At 56.6% G+C, this 18849-nt stretch overlaps 1 protein-coding gene across 1 annotated transcript; it reads left to right on the top strand.

The window, feature by feature from the left end:
- Positions 1-7915: 7915 nt before the first annotated feature.
- Positions 7916-17822, top strand: BOK (BCL2 family apoptosis regulator BOK). The gene is made up of 5 exons (XM_032857721.1): positions 7916-8180; positions 8632-8883; positions 11520-11648; positions 15837-16000; positions 17011-17822. The coding sequence occupies exons 2-5, from the start codon at positions 8661-8663 to the stop codon at positions 17134-17136; spliced, it is 642 nt and encodes a 213-aa protein (XP_032713612.1). The 5' UTR covers positions 7916-8180; positions 8632-8660; the 3' UTR covers positions 17137-17822.
- The last annotated feature ends 1027 nt before the right edge of the window (positions 17823-18849 follow it).

Raw genomic sequence — 18849 nt, forward strand, 5'->3', positions numbered from 1 at the left:
GGCTGCTCACCTGGGTGCTCACCTGGGCGCTCACCTGGGCTGCTCACCGGGCACGTGGACACCTCTCACACATTTTATAACTTATAACACCAGGGTGCTGCAAGGACAGTGGGGGCATTGGGCAGAGGGGGACCAGGTACAGGCCACCCTTCTAGACATGCGGCCGGAGGGGTGGGGCAGAGGAGTGGGGGGAAGCACGTGGGCCCCTCCCTGCCCTCCTGACTGTTTACCCAGCAGTATCCCGGTGTACCTGAGTATATACAGAACCCTCCCTCTTGGCAGCCTCCTGTGGGAGGCTGAGCTGCGAGAGAGAAACAGCCTAGGAACAGTCTGGGCAAACGGTGACAGCCCCCCAGGCCTCAGCCCCAGGAGACTTCGGGGCAGGACCTCCGTCACCCAAGGCACCTCTGATCACCTCCGATTACTGGGGGATTGCTCTAGCAGAGGAAGGGCAGGGAGTGGACACCCACCTAGGCTGTTTCTGCCCCCCATGGCTCTCCTGAAGGGGCCAGGGAGGGTTACCTGCCCTGCAGGAATACCTGGCACCCCCCCCCCACACACACACCTGCAACAGGGTGGGGAGGGTTCTGCACCGCCTGCCTGGCTTTGTTCCCTGTTCCCGGGGTGGGATGTGGCACCATGGAAGCACTGAGGCCAGACCACCCTGGGAGCCAGCCCACTATGGACAAGCATGTTGCCTCCAAGGGCCCCTCCTGGGCTCTCTGATCAGGCAGCAGGGCGATGACCTCCTCCAAGGGCCTGGGCCAAGCGACAAGGCTTTGCAGATTGCTGTCCACTCGACCATTTTATTAGCTTCTGCTTCTGGGACTCTTTAAACGTCTCCAGGGTTCAAGGATGCTATAAATCTCTGGTCAGGATCCTGTCTCCTTTCTGCTTTCGTGTCCGCCAGCCTCACTTGGTGAAGTAGGCCCTGTGCCAAATCCCCTGCAGAGAGGTTGGGGCCTGGGGGGCTGTTTCCCCTCCTCTGTTTTTTCTGGAAGCTCCTGACCTCCTTCCCAGAGAAGGAGCACCCAAATTCCTTTCCTGTCAGAGATGCTTAAGGGGCACCTAACACCACAGGGAGAACTAATGGTGAGAGGTGCCCATCCTGACCTCAAGAGAAAAAGAGTGAGAAGGTCTTGGGGCTTAGAGTAAATATGAACCCCCAAAAAAGATGATCAAGGGAACCTACTGAAAGGGACAGGTGGTCACAGCAGCCCCCAGACCCCTGCCTCCGGGTCCTGGAGGAGCAGCACACCTGCAGAGCACCTGAGCAGAAGGCCAGGGGACCCCCGAGCCACTGGGAAGGAAGGTTATGCTGTGTCTAGTAGAAGAGACATAAAGCGATGCCAAATAAGGATGCCTGCCTCAGTGATGGTTTGGGCTTTGGGGAGGGCAGACCTGGGTGTGTGAGTGGTAGGCTGAGTCAGAGCTCTTGGGGACCCAACCTCATGTCCTCCTGGCTCACCTTGTCCTTGGCTACCCCTGTAGGGACATGCTTCACACAGAGGATACGGAAGTGGGAAAGACTGACACAGGGGTCAGGGGAGAGGCAGGACACAGGAGAGTGTATCTCTGATGAAATGATACATGAGCAGAGCTATGAAGATAATAGGGAAGCAGGCACAGCAAGAGCAAAGGCCCTGGGGCACAAGTATGCTGGGTATTTTTGATGATCTACAGGGAGATGGGTGACTGGAGCCCTGAGAGCAAGGCAGAAGGAGGGAAGAGGAACCCCCAGAGGTTGGGGAGGGTGAAACCAGGTCCTAGGGAGCTGGGCATTAATGTCAATGGTTGGTTTGGAATAGGCACTGTGACCCCATGCATAGGGTAGACTAGAGAGGTCATCCAGAAGAGAGGGGTGCTGGTCTGGACCAGGGTGCCAGCAGCAAAGGAGGCAGAAGTCGCTCTCTCAGGATGTATTTTTTTTTTTTAAGATTTTATTTATTTATTTGATCACAAGTAGGCAGAGAGGCAGGCAGAGAGAGAGAGAGAGAGAGAGAGGAGGAAGGAGGCTCCCGGCTGAGCAGAGAGTCTGATGTGGGCTTGATCCCAGGACCCTGGGATCATGACCGGAGCCGAAGGCAGAGGCTTTAGCCCACTGAGCCACCTAGGCACCCCTCTCAGGATGTATTTTGAAAGGAGAATGAAGAGGCTTGGTGAAGGCCCACTCCACCCAGGGGTCACAGGTCCCTCCCTGGACAGCAGGCCTCATGTCCAGAGCCTACACACAGAAAGAGCTCAACGACACCTCAGTGCAACAGGGAGGCCCCCTCTGGACAAGCAGCTCGATGATGGCCTGGTAGGCCTGGACCTGATCCGGAAAGCCACGCTCCCACCAAGAGCTTCCCGGGAACCTTCTCAGTTCCAGCTAACCCTGGGAGCCTCTCCCATGCCCGTCCACACATCCACGTCCCTGCAGACCCTGGCTGCTCTGTCCCCTCCAGGGCCAGGCTCAGGGAGAGGCCCACACGGTCTCTGAGGGTGGCTGTGGTGGTGTTGACGGGGTTCCAGGGGCCCTGGCATTTGCTCTGTGGGACAGGAGACTGCCCTGCATGTGCTTGTCTCACTGCATGGCTGTAGGGGGACCAGGCAGGGCCCCCGGTCCATATCTGAGGTAGGTATTAACACTTATCTTTCAAATGTGGCATCACTGGGTTATGGACCCCCTGCTCCCCAAATTGTGACCCCCCCCCACAAAAGTCTTGAGCAGATTTTTATGGAAAGCCAGGATCTTTCTCCTGGTCCTCTTCCATGGGGCCTCATGAGCCCCACCCTCCATGCTATATGGTGGCATTGACAGGCCGTTGTGCCCCATCCAGGGCCAGGTATGCGACCAGACCTGAGGGCTGGGCACCTCCACCATCTCCAGTCACAGTTGGTTCAGGGAGTAGCGCACAACCAAAGATGCTGGCCCCAGGGCACCCCCAGCAAAGCTCTGAAAAGATGTTTTTTGTTTTTTGTTTTTTCCCCAGCAGGAAAGGCTGAATTGGTGAGGTGGGGCGGGGTGGCTGTGTGTATTGTGACCTGCAATCACTCAGGGACAGCCCACCCAAGAGTGAAGCCATCACAAAGGAGCAGACAGACCCACAGATGGAGGAGAGACACCTGGATCCAGCCATGCCTGAAACTTCCCGGACACTCTATTGTATTTATTTTTTTACAGGGGGAGGGGCAGAGGGAAAGGGAAAGAGAGAGAATCTCAAGTGGATGCCATGCTGGGTGCTGAGCCAGAGGCAGGGCTCCTTCTCAGGACCCTGAGATCAAGACCTGAGCCTTAATCAAGAGTCAGATGCTCAACCAACTGAGCCACCCAGGGGCCCCACTCACTCTGGACATTTTAGTCACATGAATCAACAAATCTCCCCATGCTCAAGCCAATTCTGACGCACAGAAGGGATGCACCAAGCAGGGACCAGACTCCACACTTGGTCAACACCAGGACAGACGGAGGGGGCAGATCCAAGAGGAGAGTACAGTGCAAGAGTTCTGCAGAGGCAGGAAATCTGGGCCAAGGGGCACTGGAGGAACGTTGAAGCCCTTTTGGGGAACTGGGGGCCAGGACTGTGTGGATCTGGCCAGCTTCCTCCAGGCCTCAAGGGACAAGAAGACCTCAATGAATTCCAGCATGACCCAGCCTTTTTAAGGTCTGGATAAGGGTTTGTGCTCGAGCTGGTCAGGATTGGTTTAACCTCCTCTCTTAATAAACACTTGGGTCATTTCCAGTTCCTCACTGCTCTCAGTATTCTGTTTTGAACATTCTGAGACCTGGCTTTGATCTAATCTAAAATATCCTGGGAGAAGTCCACTGGTTTCAGGCATGGCTGGATCCAGGCCTGGCATCTCCCAGACTAAACACAGACATGCTATCAGTTTTGTCCAGTGACTTGTCTCCTCGACGTGAGAGTCTGTGAAGGTTTTCTGCACCCATCCATGCTCCTCAGGAGACAGGAAACAGAGAACGGGATATCATTTTGTATAGGAGGCTGCGAGTGGGGCAGGAAGTTGCCTGAGGCCACATGGTGGGAAGGTAGCAGGAGGAAACACCCCTGTCCCCTGTCTGCAGACATAGGATTTTCCCCTGCCAGGTGTACATTCCAGGGACCCCAGGGTCAGACTTCAAAGTTCACAATCTGATGAAACCGGGTTCTGCAATGAGGCCTCGGGCAAGTCCCTTTTCGTTCTGATCTTCCATATTCCCATATATAAAATACAGGGCATCCCCACCTAAGTGCTCTGCAGGAATGCCAATTGCAGAGGCGCCTAGGGGGCTCAGTCCCTTAAGCATCTGTGTCTTGATTTTGGCTTGGGTCATGATCTCAGGGTCATGGATCAAGTCCTGCAGGTGAGCCCCAGGGCAGGCTCAGCCCAGAGTCTGCTTGTTCCTCGCCCTCTGCTCCTCCCCCAACTCATGCTCTCTCATAAATAAATAAGTAAATAAATAAAATCTTAAAAAAATAAAAGAAAGAAATGCCAGAGGCAAACTCTGTCCTGGTGCTCCAGCTCCAGCACTGAAGAATATATTAAAATGCACACTCACATTTTTGAGCTCTGTAGGTTTTCTGCAGAAACTGCTAACAATTAATGAGCACTTCCTACATGACAAGCAAGTCTTTACATAGATTCAGTCCTCTCAACAACCATAGAAGGTAGGCGTTGCTATTCTCTGTACTCTGTGGATGGAGAAGCCGAGGCAGACAGAGGCTCGACAGCTTTCCTAGATTCTACTTGGGTTCCTGATAGTGCTGGCCATCAGTGCTTTGTTAGCCTCACAAAATGAAGTGGTAAATATTTGCTTGCTTTTCAGTCTCTGGACAGGTTTATGTAAGGTTGGCGATCTTTCTTTCTTTCTTTTTTTAAAAAAGATTTTATTTATTTATTTGACAGAGAGAGATCACAAGTAGGCAGAGAGATAGGCAGAGAGAAAGAGGGAAGCAGGCTCCCGCTGAGCAGAGAGCCCAATGCAAGACTTGATCCTGGGACACTGAAATCATGATTTGAACTGAAGACAGAGGCTTAACTCACTGAACTACCCAGGTGCCCTGGTTGGTGATATTTCTTTAACTGTTTAGAAGAATTCCCCAATGAAACCATCTGAATTAATCAACTTATTATTATTATTGTTATTATTGTTATTATTATATCATTTTTAACTAGGCTCCATGTCCACAATGGTTCTTGAACTCACAACCCTCAGATTGAAATTTGCATGCTCTACTGACTGAGGCAACCAGAGGCCACTGAAAACATCTGAATTTCGAATTGTCTTTGTGGGGAGATTTTTAAATTATGGATTAATTTTATTTAAATTGGCATAGGACTACCTAGATTTTCCACTTCTTCCAATGTCAGCTTTGGTAAATTGTGTTTCATTTATATTTCAAATTTATTGTCATAGAGTTGTTCATACTATCCTCTCATTATCCTTCTAAAATTTTTAAATTAATTAATTAATTAATTAATTTTCAAGTAGCCTCCATCCCCAGCATGGAGCCCAATGCAGAGTTTGAATTCACAACTCTGAGAGCAAGACCTGAGCTGAGATTAAGAGTCAGACACTTAACCGAATAAGCCACCCAGGAACCTCTTTAAATTTTATTTTTAAGTAATCTCTACACTCAGGGGTGTCTGGGTGGCTCAGTGGGTTAAAGCCTCTGCCTTCAGCTCGGGTCATGATCCCAGGGTCCTGGGATCGAGCCTTGTATTGGGCTTTCTGCTCGGCCGGGAGCCTGCTTCCTCCTCGCTCTCTGCCTACTCTCTCTCTGTCAAATAAATAAAATCTTAAAAAAAAAAAAATGTAATCTCTACACCCAATGTGGTGCAACCCCAAGATCAAGAGTCTCATGCTGCATCAACTGAGCCATCCAGGTGCCCTTTTTACCCTTTTAATGTTTATAGTATCTCTTGATGTCCTTTTTTTCATTCCTGATATTGGAATTTGTGTTTTCTTTTTCTTACTCGACATTTCCAGGAATTTATGAAGTCTATCAATCTGTTCAAAGAACCAACTTTTGGCTTTGTTGATTTTCTCTAAATTTTTCTGTCCTTCATTAAGTTTTGCTCTTGTGTTTATTATTTCCTTTCACCTTTGGGGTTAATTTGTTCTTTTTTTAGTTCTTGAATTGGAACTTAGAACATTAATTATCAACCTTTCTTCTAAAGCTATAAATTTTCCTCACAGCACAGCTTTACCTGCATCCCATCATGTTTGATACATCATATTTTCACTATTGCTTCAAAATATTTCACAATTTCTGTTATGATTTACTATTGGAACTTTAATTATTTAGAAGTGTGATGTTTAAATTCCAAGCACTTGGAGGCTTTCTAATAGTTTTCTTGACATTGAGTTATAATTTAATTCAAAGAGGACAAACTTGTATGATTCCAGTCCTTTGAAATTAGTTGAGATTTTATGGCCCAAGATACTGTCTATCTTGAATAACACATTTTTTTAAGATTTTATTTTTAGGGGCTCCTGGGTGGCTCAGTTAAGCATCTGCCTTTAGCTTGGGTCATGATCCCAGGGTCCTGGAATGGAACCCTACATCTGGCTCCTGCTGAGTGGGAAGCCTCCTTCTCCCTCTCCCACTTCCCCTGCTTGTGTTTCCTCTCTCGCTGTTTTTCTCTCTGTGTCAAATAAATAAAATAAAATCTTTTTTAAAAAGTTTCTTTTTAAGTTAAATAAAAGCCCCATGGGTCAAACTTGCAACCCTGAGATCAAGGGTCAAATGCTCCCCCAGTGGAGCCAGCTAGCTGCCCCTATTTTTTTGTTAAGATTATTTATTTATTTGAGAGAGATAGTGAGAGAGCACAAGGAGGGTACTGGGATCATGACCTGAGCCAAACGCAGTCACTTAACTGACTGAGTCACCCAGGTGTCCCCAGGGGTCCCTATTTTTTTTTTTTTAAGATTTTATTTATTTGAGAGAGTGTGTGAGAAAGAGAGCACAAGCAGGGGGAGCTTCAGAGGGAGAGGGAGAAGCAGGCTTCTTGCTGAGCGGAGAGCTATATGTGGCCTCCATCCCAGGACCCTGAGATCATTGACCTGACTCAAACTCTTGAGTGACTGTGCCACCCAGGTGCCCACCCAGATGCCGCTATTTTGATTAACATTCTATGTGCACCTGGAAAGAACCTATATCCTACAGCTATTGGGTAAAATGCTGTTATGTACGTGAATTAGAGCAGGTTGGTTCATCTTGTTGTTTGAACTGTGTGTCCCAGCTCAAGGATAGAGGAATTAACCACAGGGATGGAAGAGAGTCCAGTCCAGGTCCTCACATAACAGTTACTTGATTTATGATGGAAGCTCTTTTCCAATTCAAGGGGAAAATGATGGCCTTTTCTACAAAGTGATGCTGGGTCAACCGGATATTCATATTAAAAAAAAAAAAAAAAGAGCTCTGGCCCCTACAACACTACCCAAAGGACGAGTGACCCATCACAGATGGTAAAACATTTAAGCTTCTAAAACATAGGCGAATATATTAATGAAAAAGCACTAATCCTAAGAGAAACAACAAATAAATTGGACGTCACTGAGAATCACTCCGGCTCATTATAAGCAACAGCAAGCCACGAGTGACAGAAGATTTCTGCAGTATCTTCAACCCCGTACATTTTCGGATATCCATCGACAATATCGGATATCCATGCGCCACACCGGGGGCACATATCCAGAATATATAAAGAACCTCTAGGAAACAATAAGAAAATGGAGTCGGGTGTGAACCCAGGCAGCCGACGCCAGAGCTAGGCTCCAGTCACCCACTCCCCCGGCCTTGCCGAGACAGCTCCCGCCTGGTGTCCCTCTCCAAGCCTCGCCGGAAACTCGCTCGGTCGTCCTTAAGCGGGGAGGCGGCGGGGAAGCTCTGGGCCGCGGCTCCGCCCCGGGGGCTGCCTTTTCCTTAGAAGGCGAAGCCCCAAGCCTCGCCTCTCGCCGGCAGAGAGCCGCGCTGTGCGCTCCGCGCGCCCCTCGCCGCCGCCGCACCCCCAGGAGCGCAGAGCCCCGCGCACTCGCGCGCCAGCCGGGCCCGGGCGCGGACGGGCAGGCGAGGGGCGGGCGCGCGTCCTCGCGGCTCTGGATGGAAGGATCGAGGTCGGCGGAGACGGCGGCCAGCAGGTCCTGAGGCCAGAGCCCCTCCCCGGCCCCGCGCCCGCGATATGCCGCGGGAGAGGTGAGCAGGGCGACCTCGCCGTGGGAACGGCTACGCCCGGGACAAACGCGAGGACGGCGAGGCGCGAGGCCGGGTGTCCTCGGAGCGCGCGGCCGGGCCGGGTCCTGGCCGTCGCCTGTCACCCGCCGGCGCCTCCGCCGCCCGCGCACTCGTCTTCGAGCGCGGGCACGGCGTCCCCACGGCGTCTTGCCCTGTCCCCGCGGTCCTTCTTATCCCGGGCAGCCGTGGGGATCTTTGGGATTTAACTTGGAATCCGAAAGAATGTGACACCATGTTTTCAAGATTTGGGGCCCCGAAACGAACGGCTCCTCGCAGTCGGCGGCAGCCCTTCCTCCCCGCGCGCCCCTTCCCCGGGCCCCCCGCCCCCTCTCCCACCCCGCGGGGCGACCTCCTCCCGGGGCTGGCTCCTGGCCGCCGGCCAGGCCGGGGCGCTGAGCTTGTCCCCCCGCAGGTGCCGCGCCCCTAGACCGTGTCCCCGCCATGGAGGTGCTGCGGCGTTCCTCGGTCTTCGCCGCGGAGATCATGGACGCCTTTGACCGCTCGCCCACCGACAAGGAACTGGTGGCCCAGGCCAAGGCGCTGGGCCGGGAGTTCGTGCACGCGCGGCTACTGCGCGCGGGCCTCGCCTGGAGCGCGCCCGAGCGCGCCGCTCCCGCCCCCGGAGGCCGTCTGGCCGAGGTGTGCGCGGTGCTGCTGCGCCTGGGTGAGTGCGGGCCCTGGTGGCCTATGCCCTGGAGGTGCCCTCTGCTGCTGGGCCTCAGTTTCCTTTACGGACAGAGAGGGGGCTGGCGGGGGGTGTTGGGGACAGCCTTGCGCAAGGCAGACCTACCTACACTCGCCTCATTATGCCTCAGGCTGCCCTGCCCACCCGCCACAGCTAGCTCCCCCATATGCCTGTTCAGCCCAGATTTCAGACCTTCTGGCCATAAAGACTAGAAAGCTCCAGGAAGAATATTGTTTCGGTGGTTAAACTTCCAGAGTGACCCTTGTACTGAGCTGGGCACGAAAATCCTTTGTGGGACCACGTGTCCCAGTGTTTATTTTGGAAAGTAGTTCTTTGCAGCTCCTGCCTGAAATCCTGCAGCTCTTTCCTCTTGATGTGGATGCCTGGCAGGGCTCCCTCTGGAAATTTGGTGCCCCAGAAGGGTCAAAGCCACCAAGGTTCTGGGCAGCCAAAATCCCACCTGGCCACCTGGTCATGCTTAGACACCTGGGAGTACTTGGTTGGAGTGGGGTCCCACACAGCACAGTGACTGTTTCCATCTTCTCCAGGGTCTAGACCCCAGAGGGCTGGGGCCAGTCACCACGAGGGCCGAGGTTGCTCACTCTGGAACTGGTTGTTGGGAGTGGGGAGCAAAGATGGAGCCCTGATGGGGTGGCTCTTCATGCAGAGTGTGGGGAAAGGCTGGCCCAGGATCTGGGGTTGGAGGGGGTCCTCAGTGAAAGGGGACAGACACCCTGCCTCTTAGGCCGACACTAGTGTCTGCTGGTCCCAGTTTTGTGTGGCCCCTGAGATCAGGACTGTGCAGACCCAGCTGCCCCAGTGTGGGGCAGGGGGATGGGCAGACTCCATGGGCAGTGTAGAAGATTGCCAGGAGACGTGGTAGCCCACCTGGGCCCCAGGGGAGAGGAGTGGTTCCTGGGTGTGGAGAGCCAGTGGGGTTTGGGGAATCAGACAGGGATCCAGAGGACCTGGACTCCCATGAGGTCAGCCTCCAGTTGCTGTTTCTTCAGCGGGGCTATGGGGATGGCACTGGGGAAACATTCTAGAGGGCCCTGGAGAAGATGGTTCTGTGGTCTCCCAAGAATGTCCCCCTGACTCCTAGGGTAGCCAGAAGGAAGTCTTGCCTCTGTCCTGACCTGTTCTGCCGCTCTTCCCAGCCTCCTGGTCTCTGTCTCCTTGTCTGTGCCCAGGAACTGGTGCTGCCTCTACCTGGGCCCAGAGTCCCTGCTTCGGGCTCTGCTGTTCTGACCAGGCTGGTTTCTGTAGCCTTAGTCCCCCGTGTCCCACCCTGAGAGCCCCAATGCTCCGGGCCTGGTCTTGGGGAGCAGGGGCTGGCCAGGTGCCCAGCACCAGCCCTTTCAGGAGCAGGGTCCTTCCTCCGTGTCAGGCTCTGCCCAGTCCCTGGGACTGGGCCCTGGCAGATAGCTAAGGAGGGGGAGGATTTGGACCCCCAGAGTGCTCTCGTTCTTGCCTTCCTGCTGCGCTCTGCTCTTAGACCGCTCGGCATGAGCCCTTTCATGCCTGGTGCAGTCTCCCTGCCCCCGCCCGCCCCCCCCAGCATGCTCCTAGCCCTCCCAACCCCACGCCAGCCCAGACACCCAGCTCCTGGGGCAGCAGCACACAGGAAGAAGCCGGGGTCGCGTCCCCATGGTCGGTCTCTTGGGCCGCAAGATCTGCATGTGGGAACAGCCAGGCCTGCCCTGGGAATTTCCATGCCATCCACCACTCCACCCCCCGGTCCCCACCGTCCCCCAGCCTCGCTGGTTTCTGCTCTGCATCCAGATCTCGTTTAATTAGATGGAGTGCAGCTGGCCCCAGGGACGATGCAGACACCCTTATCGGCGCACGCTGTCCTGTCCACAGCCTTTCCCTGTTTGCTTTGGCTGCATAAGTGCCTGGGCTGGGGGACACCCAGTCCGCGGGCTGCGTGGAATTCCCGGCACCTCGCTGCCAGGGGCGCTGCAGTGAGCGCGGGCAGCAGGCGGGGCTGCTAAGAGGGCATTTCCTCTGCCGAGTGTGGCCACCCACCCTGACACACCCACTTGGCACCGGGAGCCCAGGTTTGAGCCTGGGCGGGCGAAGACTTAGCTTCTGGGTTCACAGACCCATGCTGGGGGGTGGGGCTGAGTGAGGACGCCCCCCGGAGGCAGGAGCCAGGGGCCCCACCTGTGTGGGGTCGCTGGCATAAGCCTCTACCCATGTGGGGCTCTGGCTGCCTGCCCAGTCCTCCTGCCGCCCGGGCAGCTCGCTGTGGGCCATGAGTCACCCATCAGGCACGGCCCTTGCTCCTCCTCGGGATTCCCGCCCCACCGGCCCGGCCGGCTTGGCCCTGGGTGGGGGTGGCGGGTGGCTGGCTTGTCAGAAGGGGCAGGCCGCAGAGGCAGGTCTGGGGGTGCCCACAGTACCTCCTCGGTCTTCTTATCCCCGGGGGCCATGGTGGGGTCAAGTGGAGGTGGAAATTTGACAGGCTGAGGGGGGTGGTCAACAGTCAGGCCTGTTCAGTGCCAGTTGTGGCCATGGGCCAATGAGCAGTGGGCTGGTGCCAGGCTTGTGTGCCCGTGGGGCTGGGGTCAGGCAGGCCCGACCACCTCTGACCTCCCTGCGTGACTGCCCAGGGGACGAGCTGGAGCTGATTCGGCCTAGCGTCTACCGCAACGTGGCCCGTCAACTGAACATCTCCCTGCAATCTGAGACTGTGGTGACTGACGCCTTCCTGGCTGTGGCGTCCCAGATCTTCTCCGGAGGTAGGCCTGGGCCCCCATGCTGCTGTAGGCCCGGGTCTGTGGGCTGGCGCAGGGCCTTGGGCACTGGGAGGGTGCAGCAAGTAGCTCCCACAGGTCCCAGGACCACCTTACTGCTGTACAAACCCGCCCAGAAGCTTGACCCGAACAGTGCTGTGTGGTGCTTCCCTGGGTTCTGAGGATGGGGCTGTCTGCGGGGCACCTGGCCTCAGGCCTCTCATGTGGCTCTGGCCAGTATTAGCTGGGGTGCTGAGGACTGAGGTCTTCCTGGGGGTGCCTGGGTGGGCTGGTCAGAGAGCCAGTTTCCTTCAGAGTGTCCTAACAGTCCTGACCTGGGTCCTGGGAACCCTGTGAGGATGAACCGGGACGGCGCCTCAAAGAGGAGGCAGCAGGTGGGGCCCAGCGGGCATTCGAGGCTGGTGGCCACCTTTAGCCCTCCCTGGGCTCCTGTGTTCTGGGCCTGACGCTGGTGTGTGGGTGGCCGTGTCTGTCTCGGGGCTGTTGGGCGGCTGGTTTATGAGCCGAGGTCTGGCTTTAAAAGGAAGGCTTCTCTCTGAGAGCGCAGCTCTGGGCTGCTGGTGGTTGGGATGGAGCCGGGAGGCCAGGCGAAGCCCGCGGTGGTGGCAGGTATGCACGCAGGGGACAGGACAGAGGCCCAACACTGAGCACCCTCCCCACCAGCCTGGCCTTGCTCAGTGCGGGTTCAGGCCCGCGAGCTTCTGAAAGGCTCTGGGCTCTGGGAGGAAGGACTTGGGGTGGGGGAGGGGTGGGGATAATGGACACAGGCCACCACAGCTCAACCCACTTGTGGAGTTCAGTGAAAGTCGTGTGATTTTCCTTTGAAATGGGGCAGAATATTCCCCTTCACATTGAAGCATCAGTGTCCGCAGGCCTACCCCATGTAGGTGCCACCCTTCTTCAACAGCCTTCACTCCTGTGCCTGCCCCTCTGGGACTCTGGGGCAGCTGCTCCCTCATGGGCTGTGTGACCTGCAGCTGGTTTCTTAATATCTCTGAACCCAGAGCCGCCTGAAAACGGAGGAGGAGCAGGGCTCCCTGGAGCGTGGGGTCACAAATCCACCCCTCTGTTGTGACCTGGCTCTCAGGCCAGCCCCTCAGCAGCTGTGGCTGCCCCTCCCACCCTCCCACCTGCTGCTTGGCCAGCCTCCCCTTGGCCCTTCGTCCACCTTCCTTTCTCCACAGAGTCAGCCCAGCCACAAGGTGCTCGCTGGCCTTGGTCCCTGTCTTCCTGAGGTCTCTCCCAGACCACTCACTGACCCTCACGCTACCCCTTGTGCCCCCTCTTCCTCAGGACAGGCCCCCCGGCCTTTGGTGGGTGATGGGGCAGCTTGAGGACTGTGGGCGGGGATCTGTGGAGGCGTCTGTGTGCTCCTGGCGGAGGCAGCGGCCACCAGCGTGGCTCCTGGCAGCGGCTGCCCAGCTTAGCTCTCTTCAGGGGAAACACGGATCTTTCCCTCCTTGATGAGAAGTTGGCAGGAGTGTTGTTGTTGTTTTTTTTTTTTTCTTATTACAAGAGCAAAATATTTTACCACAGAAAGGTCAGAAAATGCAAAAGATAAACAAGTTTTAGAAACCAATACTAAAAATGAGCAAAGGATCAGAAGAGCAGACACACGGCTGGCCCAGAGCCCACGAGAAGCCTGCCCTCTGCCGTGGGGGAGACGTGCGGCAGAACCACCGTGAGCCTGCGCTGCGGACCCCCAGTGGCAGGATCGGTGCTATGAGCACTGGCTTGGGCAGGGTGTGACCGGTGGCACCCAGGTGGTGTGGCTGCTTCGAAGGGCTGCCCACCCCCAGGTGTCGCCATGAGGGGCGGATGCTCGTGCATACACATGCCGCCCAGACGCCATGAGTGCGTCCCTCAGAGGAGCCATGGCGCAGGCAGCCCATAGTCACCGGCTGGCGGACACATGCGCCCCACGCGGACACCCGTGACTGCGTGGATGAACCCTGCGGACCCCGTGCCCGGTGCGGGGAGCCCGAGCCACTGTGGAGCACTGGCCAGAGCCCTTTCCTAGCGAACACCGGGAGTGGGGAATCCACGGGCCCAGGGAACCGAGGAGTGGCTGTCAGCCCGGGAAGGGGCCCAACGGTGGGCGGGTGGGTGCGGCCGCATGGATGCCACTGGAACTTAGGGGAACTGCTTACCGGTTTATGGTACTGAGATCATCTATCCATGAGAAATTAAGCACAGAAGACCCCGAGGAGACCACGTGTGCAGCACCTTCCAGACCTTCAAGGGTCAAGGCCATGTGGAGCTTGCTGTCCTCTCATGGGACTGTGAGGCCCCTCTCCGGGTGGCAGTACAGAACGTGGCATTTGGCTGGGGAAGCATGGGGCGAGACACGGTCACTGTGACTTGGGGCCCTGATGGCCCGGCCTATGGAGGTGGGGAGAGTGGGCGCAAGACCTCAGTGGAGGGAAGGCACCCTTGGGGCCAGGGGTTCAGTTGAGATCTCAGAGTTGGATTTTTTTAAAGTAAGCTCTACACCCAGTGTGGGACTCAAACTCACACCCCTGAGATCGGGAGTCATGCTCCCCTGACTGGGAGTGAGCCAGGCCGTGCTCCGTAACTTGGATTTATTTTGAAAGAGATGGAAAGTGGGGCGCCTGGGTGGCTCAGTGGGTTAAGCCTCTGCCTTCGGCTCAGGTCATGATCTCAGGGTCCTGGGATCAAGTCCCGTGTCGGGCTCTCTGCTCAGTGGGGTCCTGCTTCCTCCTCTCTCTCTTTCTGCCTGCCTCTGCCTACTTGTGATCTCTCGCTTTGTCAAATAAATAAATAAATAAATAAATAAATAAATTCTTTAAAAAAAAAGAGAGAGATGGAAATTAACAGTCACAGGAGGGTTTAGGCAGGAGAGGGATGGGATCCAATTTATGGGTTTTTAAAATTTTTCTTGTCACGGTGATGGAGCTTACCTGACCATGAGGCATTGTGATGTGCGGGGACACTGCTGTCCATCTGCCCCATTTCACATTCCTGGAAGGACACCTGGAGCCCTCTTGGCACTCACTCTGCACCCCTCCCCCGTTCTGGACGGTTCATGTCTGTGGACTCACACAGCACAGGGGGCCTTTTGAGTCTGCTGCTCCCACTGAGCGCTGTGTTTCTGACACCCGCCCCTCCCCAGCCGTGGCAGTATCAGGGCTCCAACCCTTTCCGGGGCTCAGTCCTAGTCCCTGGTTTGGAGCCCTTTGCTTTTCTTTTCGCCGTTGGGTGTCTGTCGCTTTCATCTTTTTGAGTGTTTGTCGCTTTCATCTTTTGGCAGGTATGAAGAGGGCCCCCATGAGCGCGGGGGGGCCGGGTTTATGGGAGCTGGTAGAGGCTCTGGCTGCGTGGGAGGGTGCATGGAGGGGCAGGGGCGCCCTCTGCCCACACTGCCACCTCCTCGGGCTCCTGTCCTGCCAGGACCATATGCACGTATTTCACGGACACTGCAGGCGCCTTGGCCTGTTTGTCTCAGCAGACGATACGGCGCAGCCTGTGGTGACCTGAAGCTTTCATTTGATAGACTGTCATCTCTCCCTGCTTTTCTCTGACTTTTCTTGGGTTATTCGTGAGGGCAGACATTTTTCAAAGTTTTGATGCATTTGTAGTTTTTCTTCTGTGAAGCAGCTGTTTCTTCTGTGCTCATATTTCTTTAGAAATGTTTCTCTTTGTTCTCGCGGACTCGTGAGCTCTCCTTGCACACGAAGGAGGCTTGTGCCCCAGCATCGACAGGTGGCCTCCCCACACTGGCCTTTGCCTCTTCCCAGCGGCTGTAGGTCTGGGGCAGGCCGTGCGCTCACGGACCTCAGCTTCTCTATGCAGACTGTCCTGCTGCCCTCACCTGGCCCCTCCGAACACACAGGCCAGGGGCAGGTGCTCCTCGGGGCTGCTCCCTCGGCCGTCAATCGGTCACCCCCACCCTTAGCCTGTTTCCTATTTCCTGGACGGCCTTGCTGCCTGCTCACCTCCTTCCAGGGACTGGGGGCTGGGCGAGGCTGGCCTGGGCCCTGGCACAGGTGTGCAGGTGAGGGTGGCAGGACTGACCCGAGGCAGGTGCTGGGTGCGGGGAGGGGTGGGGGAGGTGGCCCCAAGTCTCAGGCCCTTTGTGTGACCCTGAGGGCTGGACTGGAGCCTGGGTTTGGGTGGCCTTCTGCTCACCGGCGTCTGTCTCTCTCCTCGCAGGCATCACATGGGGCAAGGTGGTGTCCCTGTACTCAGTGGCGGCAGGGCTAGCCATCGACTGTGTGCGGCAGGCCCAGCCCGCCATGGTCCACGCGCTTGTCGACTGCCTTGGAGAATTTGTGCGCAAGACCCTGGCTCCCTGGCTTCGAAGGCGTGGCGGATGGGTGAGGGGGGACCTGAGGTACCCGGTGGGGGGTGGGGGCGGCGAGGGGTTAGGGGAGGTGGGAGGGCCGGGGCGGCTCCTGCTGCCCAGCTCCAGCGCTGACCTGTCCTCTGCTTCCTCCATGCCCAGGGCCATGGGCCCCTTAGCCCATGAGAGGGGAAGTCCTGACCCTGCCCAGAGCATCCTCACCACACCCCCTCCTAGCTACACTCTGATGCTGGGGGGAGACCAGCCCAGACCATGGGGGTGGGTGCGTGGGTCTTACCCACCACGGGCTCTGTGCCCCCAGCTGCCCACCTGGCCCCGACCGGCCCCCCCCGCAGAGATGTCCGTTCTCTCCTCTGTAAATGGGTGGTGGACCAGGGTGTGTGGGGCTCGCTGGCTGGGATGACAGGGCTCAGCAATCTGCTGAGGTTGGGGCCAAAGGCTGAGGTTGGGCGGTGGCCGGGGCTGCAGTCTCCTCTGAAGCTGGCATTGGTGGGGATGGGATTGCTTTCAGGATGACCCGTGGCTGTGGCCATTCATTAGCAGAGAGACCCTGGGGCCTCTGTCCCCCTACATCCTCTCCTCTCCGTGGAGGCAAAGACGTTGCTTGACACCACAGTCAAAGTCCAGACTACAGAGAAAAGATTTTATTTCTCAGCAGGAATAGAAAGGAATGAGGAATGGCTGTTAATTGGGCTTCTGGAAATCTTGGTTCTCAGTCCTGTTCTGAGAGAGAGTGCAGCTGGATCGGTCGCTTCCTGGTACCCCAGTCTCCACCGTGCCGAGGCAGAAGGACACGGGGTGTTCGTGGGCCCATGGGCAGTAGGCAGGTGGCCGTGTTGGGAGCTAGCTCTGGCCTGGAGATGGTGGTGGAGGCCGCAGTGGGGCAGTGTCCATCCCTTCCCCTCCCATGGTCCAGAGCAGACCACAGACCTTCCCTGACACCCTCAGGCACCCCCTCATGGTAGTCAGCTGATGTCTCATGCAAGGTGCTCTGTTCTCTAACCGTGTCCTCTTGCCTCCCAGACCGATGTCCTCAAGTGTGTGGTCAGCACGGAGCCCGGCTTCCGCTCCCATTGGCTCGTGGCTGCACTCTGCAGCTTTGGCCGCTTCCTGAAGGCCGCCTTCTTCCTGCTGTTGCCAGAGAGATGAGCTGCTGCCTCGGGCACAGGCTGAAGCCAGGCACTCCGACCCAGGAGGCCCTGGGCCCTGGAGAGCACCCATGTCCTCCTCGACCAGGCTGGGAAGGCTCCGACACTCAGAGCCCTGCCCCCATGCTGGAGGCCCTGCCCTGAGCCCCTCGCCCTCAGACCCAGGCTCTCTAGAAGGGGCAGCAGAGGGGGCCTCCCTGGCCTGGAGCTGGGCTTCAGTGCCTCCCTCGTTGCTCCCCTTCTCTTAGAAATTCTGCTTGTCCTCTTTCTGGAGCCAGAAAGTCAGGGTCACCTCCTGGGTCCAAAAGGAAGGGAGCTGAGAACACTAGGCTCCACTTGATGCCTGGGTCCCCTCTGTGAAGGGGGACCATGTCAGGACATGAGCTGGCCTTGGTCCTTGTGGGGAATGGGCCCTGCTCGTTCAGTCATAAGGTGTCACTGGCCTGGCCAAGGCTGGAGGAGCCGTGGGGTCTTACTGACCTTGAAGACAGGGCATAAAGTTTATGTGCTGGTTGCTTAATCCATTTCTGGAGGGAGCAGTGTGTCCCCCTCCCATGGCAGGGTCCTTGTGTGGCAGGGACCAGGGGCACGGGGCTCCAGGCCAGCACACTGACCTGAGTGCATGAGCCCATAAACAGAAAGGTTGGTGTGTGTGTTGAATTCCAATAAAGTTTCACGGCCATGGAGGGGTGACCCATCTTTGTGCCTGTTGTCATGCTGCTGCCCAGGGCCAAAAAGAGCCAGTGAGCCCGGGAGTGTCCCACTGTCTTCCCTGATGAGGGGTCTGCTGCCTTCTCCACGATGGGGAGCTCACTCACAGCGTCATGGGTACACACTCCTAGTCTCACTCATGCACATGCACCGGTAACGAGTGGCGGTTGCTCAGCTGTCCTGCCGGGCACGTGTGCACAGTCCAGCTCCGGGCCATGCAATGCCTCCTCTTGGCCAACAACAGCCTCTATCCCCTTCCTGGCCATGGCCTTCCTTTCCTCCATGGCCACGGGCTCCAGGCAGTCCCCTCTATGCTTTCTGAGGCGAGGACATTCTCCCCAGGCGGGCCTGACTCCTGCTCGTACACAGGCACAGGGTGCTGGGGGGCTGCCATGTGGCCTCAGTCTGGTGCCCTTTCTGTATGACGTGTGGCTGAGCCAAGGCCTGCTGAGGTCAGCGGCCCTGCCCTCCCATCCGGCCTCCCAGTGAAGTAGGGATCCTGACGGAAGAGGCTTCCAGGAGTTGGGCATGCTAGAAGGCCTGCGGCTTCCACCAAGCCCTGCCTCGCCCCCTCGCACCTCCCCAGGGCCGGTGCCCGAAACGGGGGAGGCGGGCCTGCCCAGGGGCGTCTGCTGCACTTGGTCCCAGTCCAGGGTCAGGCTGGCCACACAGGGGACACTCAGAGGACAGCAGCGGGGTCTGAGGCCATGCGGATATCGGATGGGGGCTGTCTTCACACAGGGTTAGAAGTCACAGCAACAGAAAGATCAGTTTCCTACGTATCACACACAAGATGTGTGACAGACTGGGTGAGGACACCTTCCCATGTACCTTCAAGACCCCACTTAAAGGTCTTGAGCAGACAGAATCACCACATTCTGGAGACGAAGTCCATCTTATTAAGACAGTTCTTCCTAAGTCAATTTAGACATTTAATGCCATTCTTGTAAACAGAATGGGTTTTATCTTAGATTAAAACAAACTATAAAGTTCATGTGGGAGG

The sequence above is a fragment of the Lontra canadensis genome, unplaced genomic scaffold, assembly GCF_010015895.1.
Source record: "Lontra canadensis isolate GAN:19392208 unplaced genomic scaffold, GSC_riverotter_1.0 scaffold13, whole genome shotgun sequence".
In the NCBI taxonomy this organism is placed as follows: Eukaryota; Metazoa; Chordata; class Mammalia; order Carnivora; family Mustelidae; genus Lontra; species Lontra canadensis.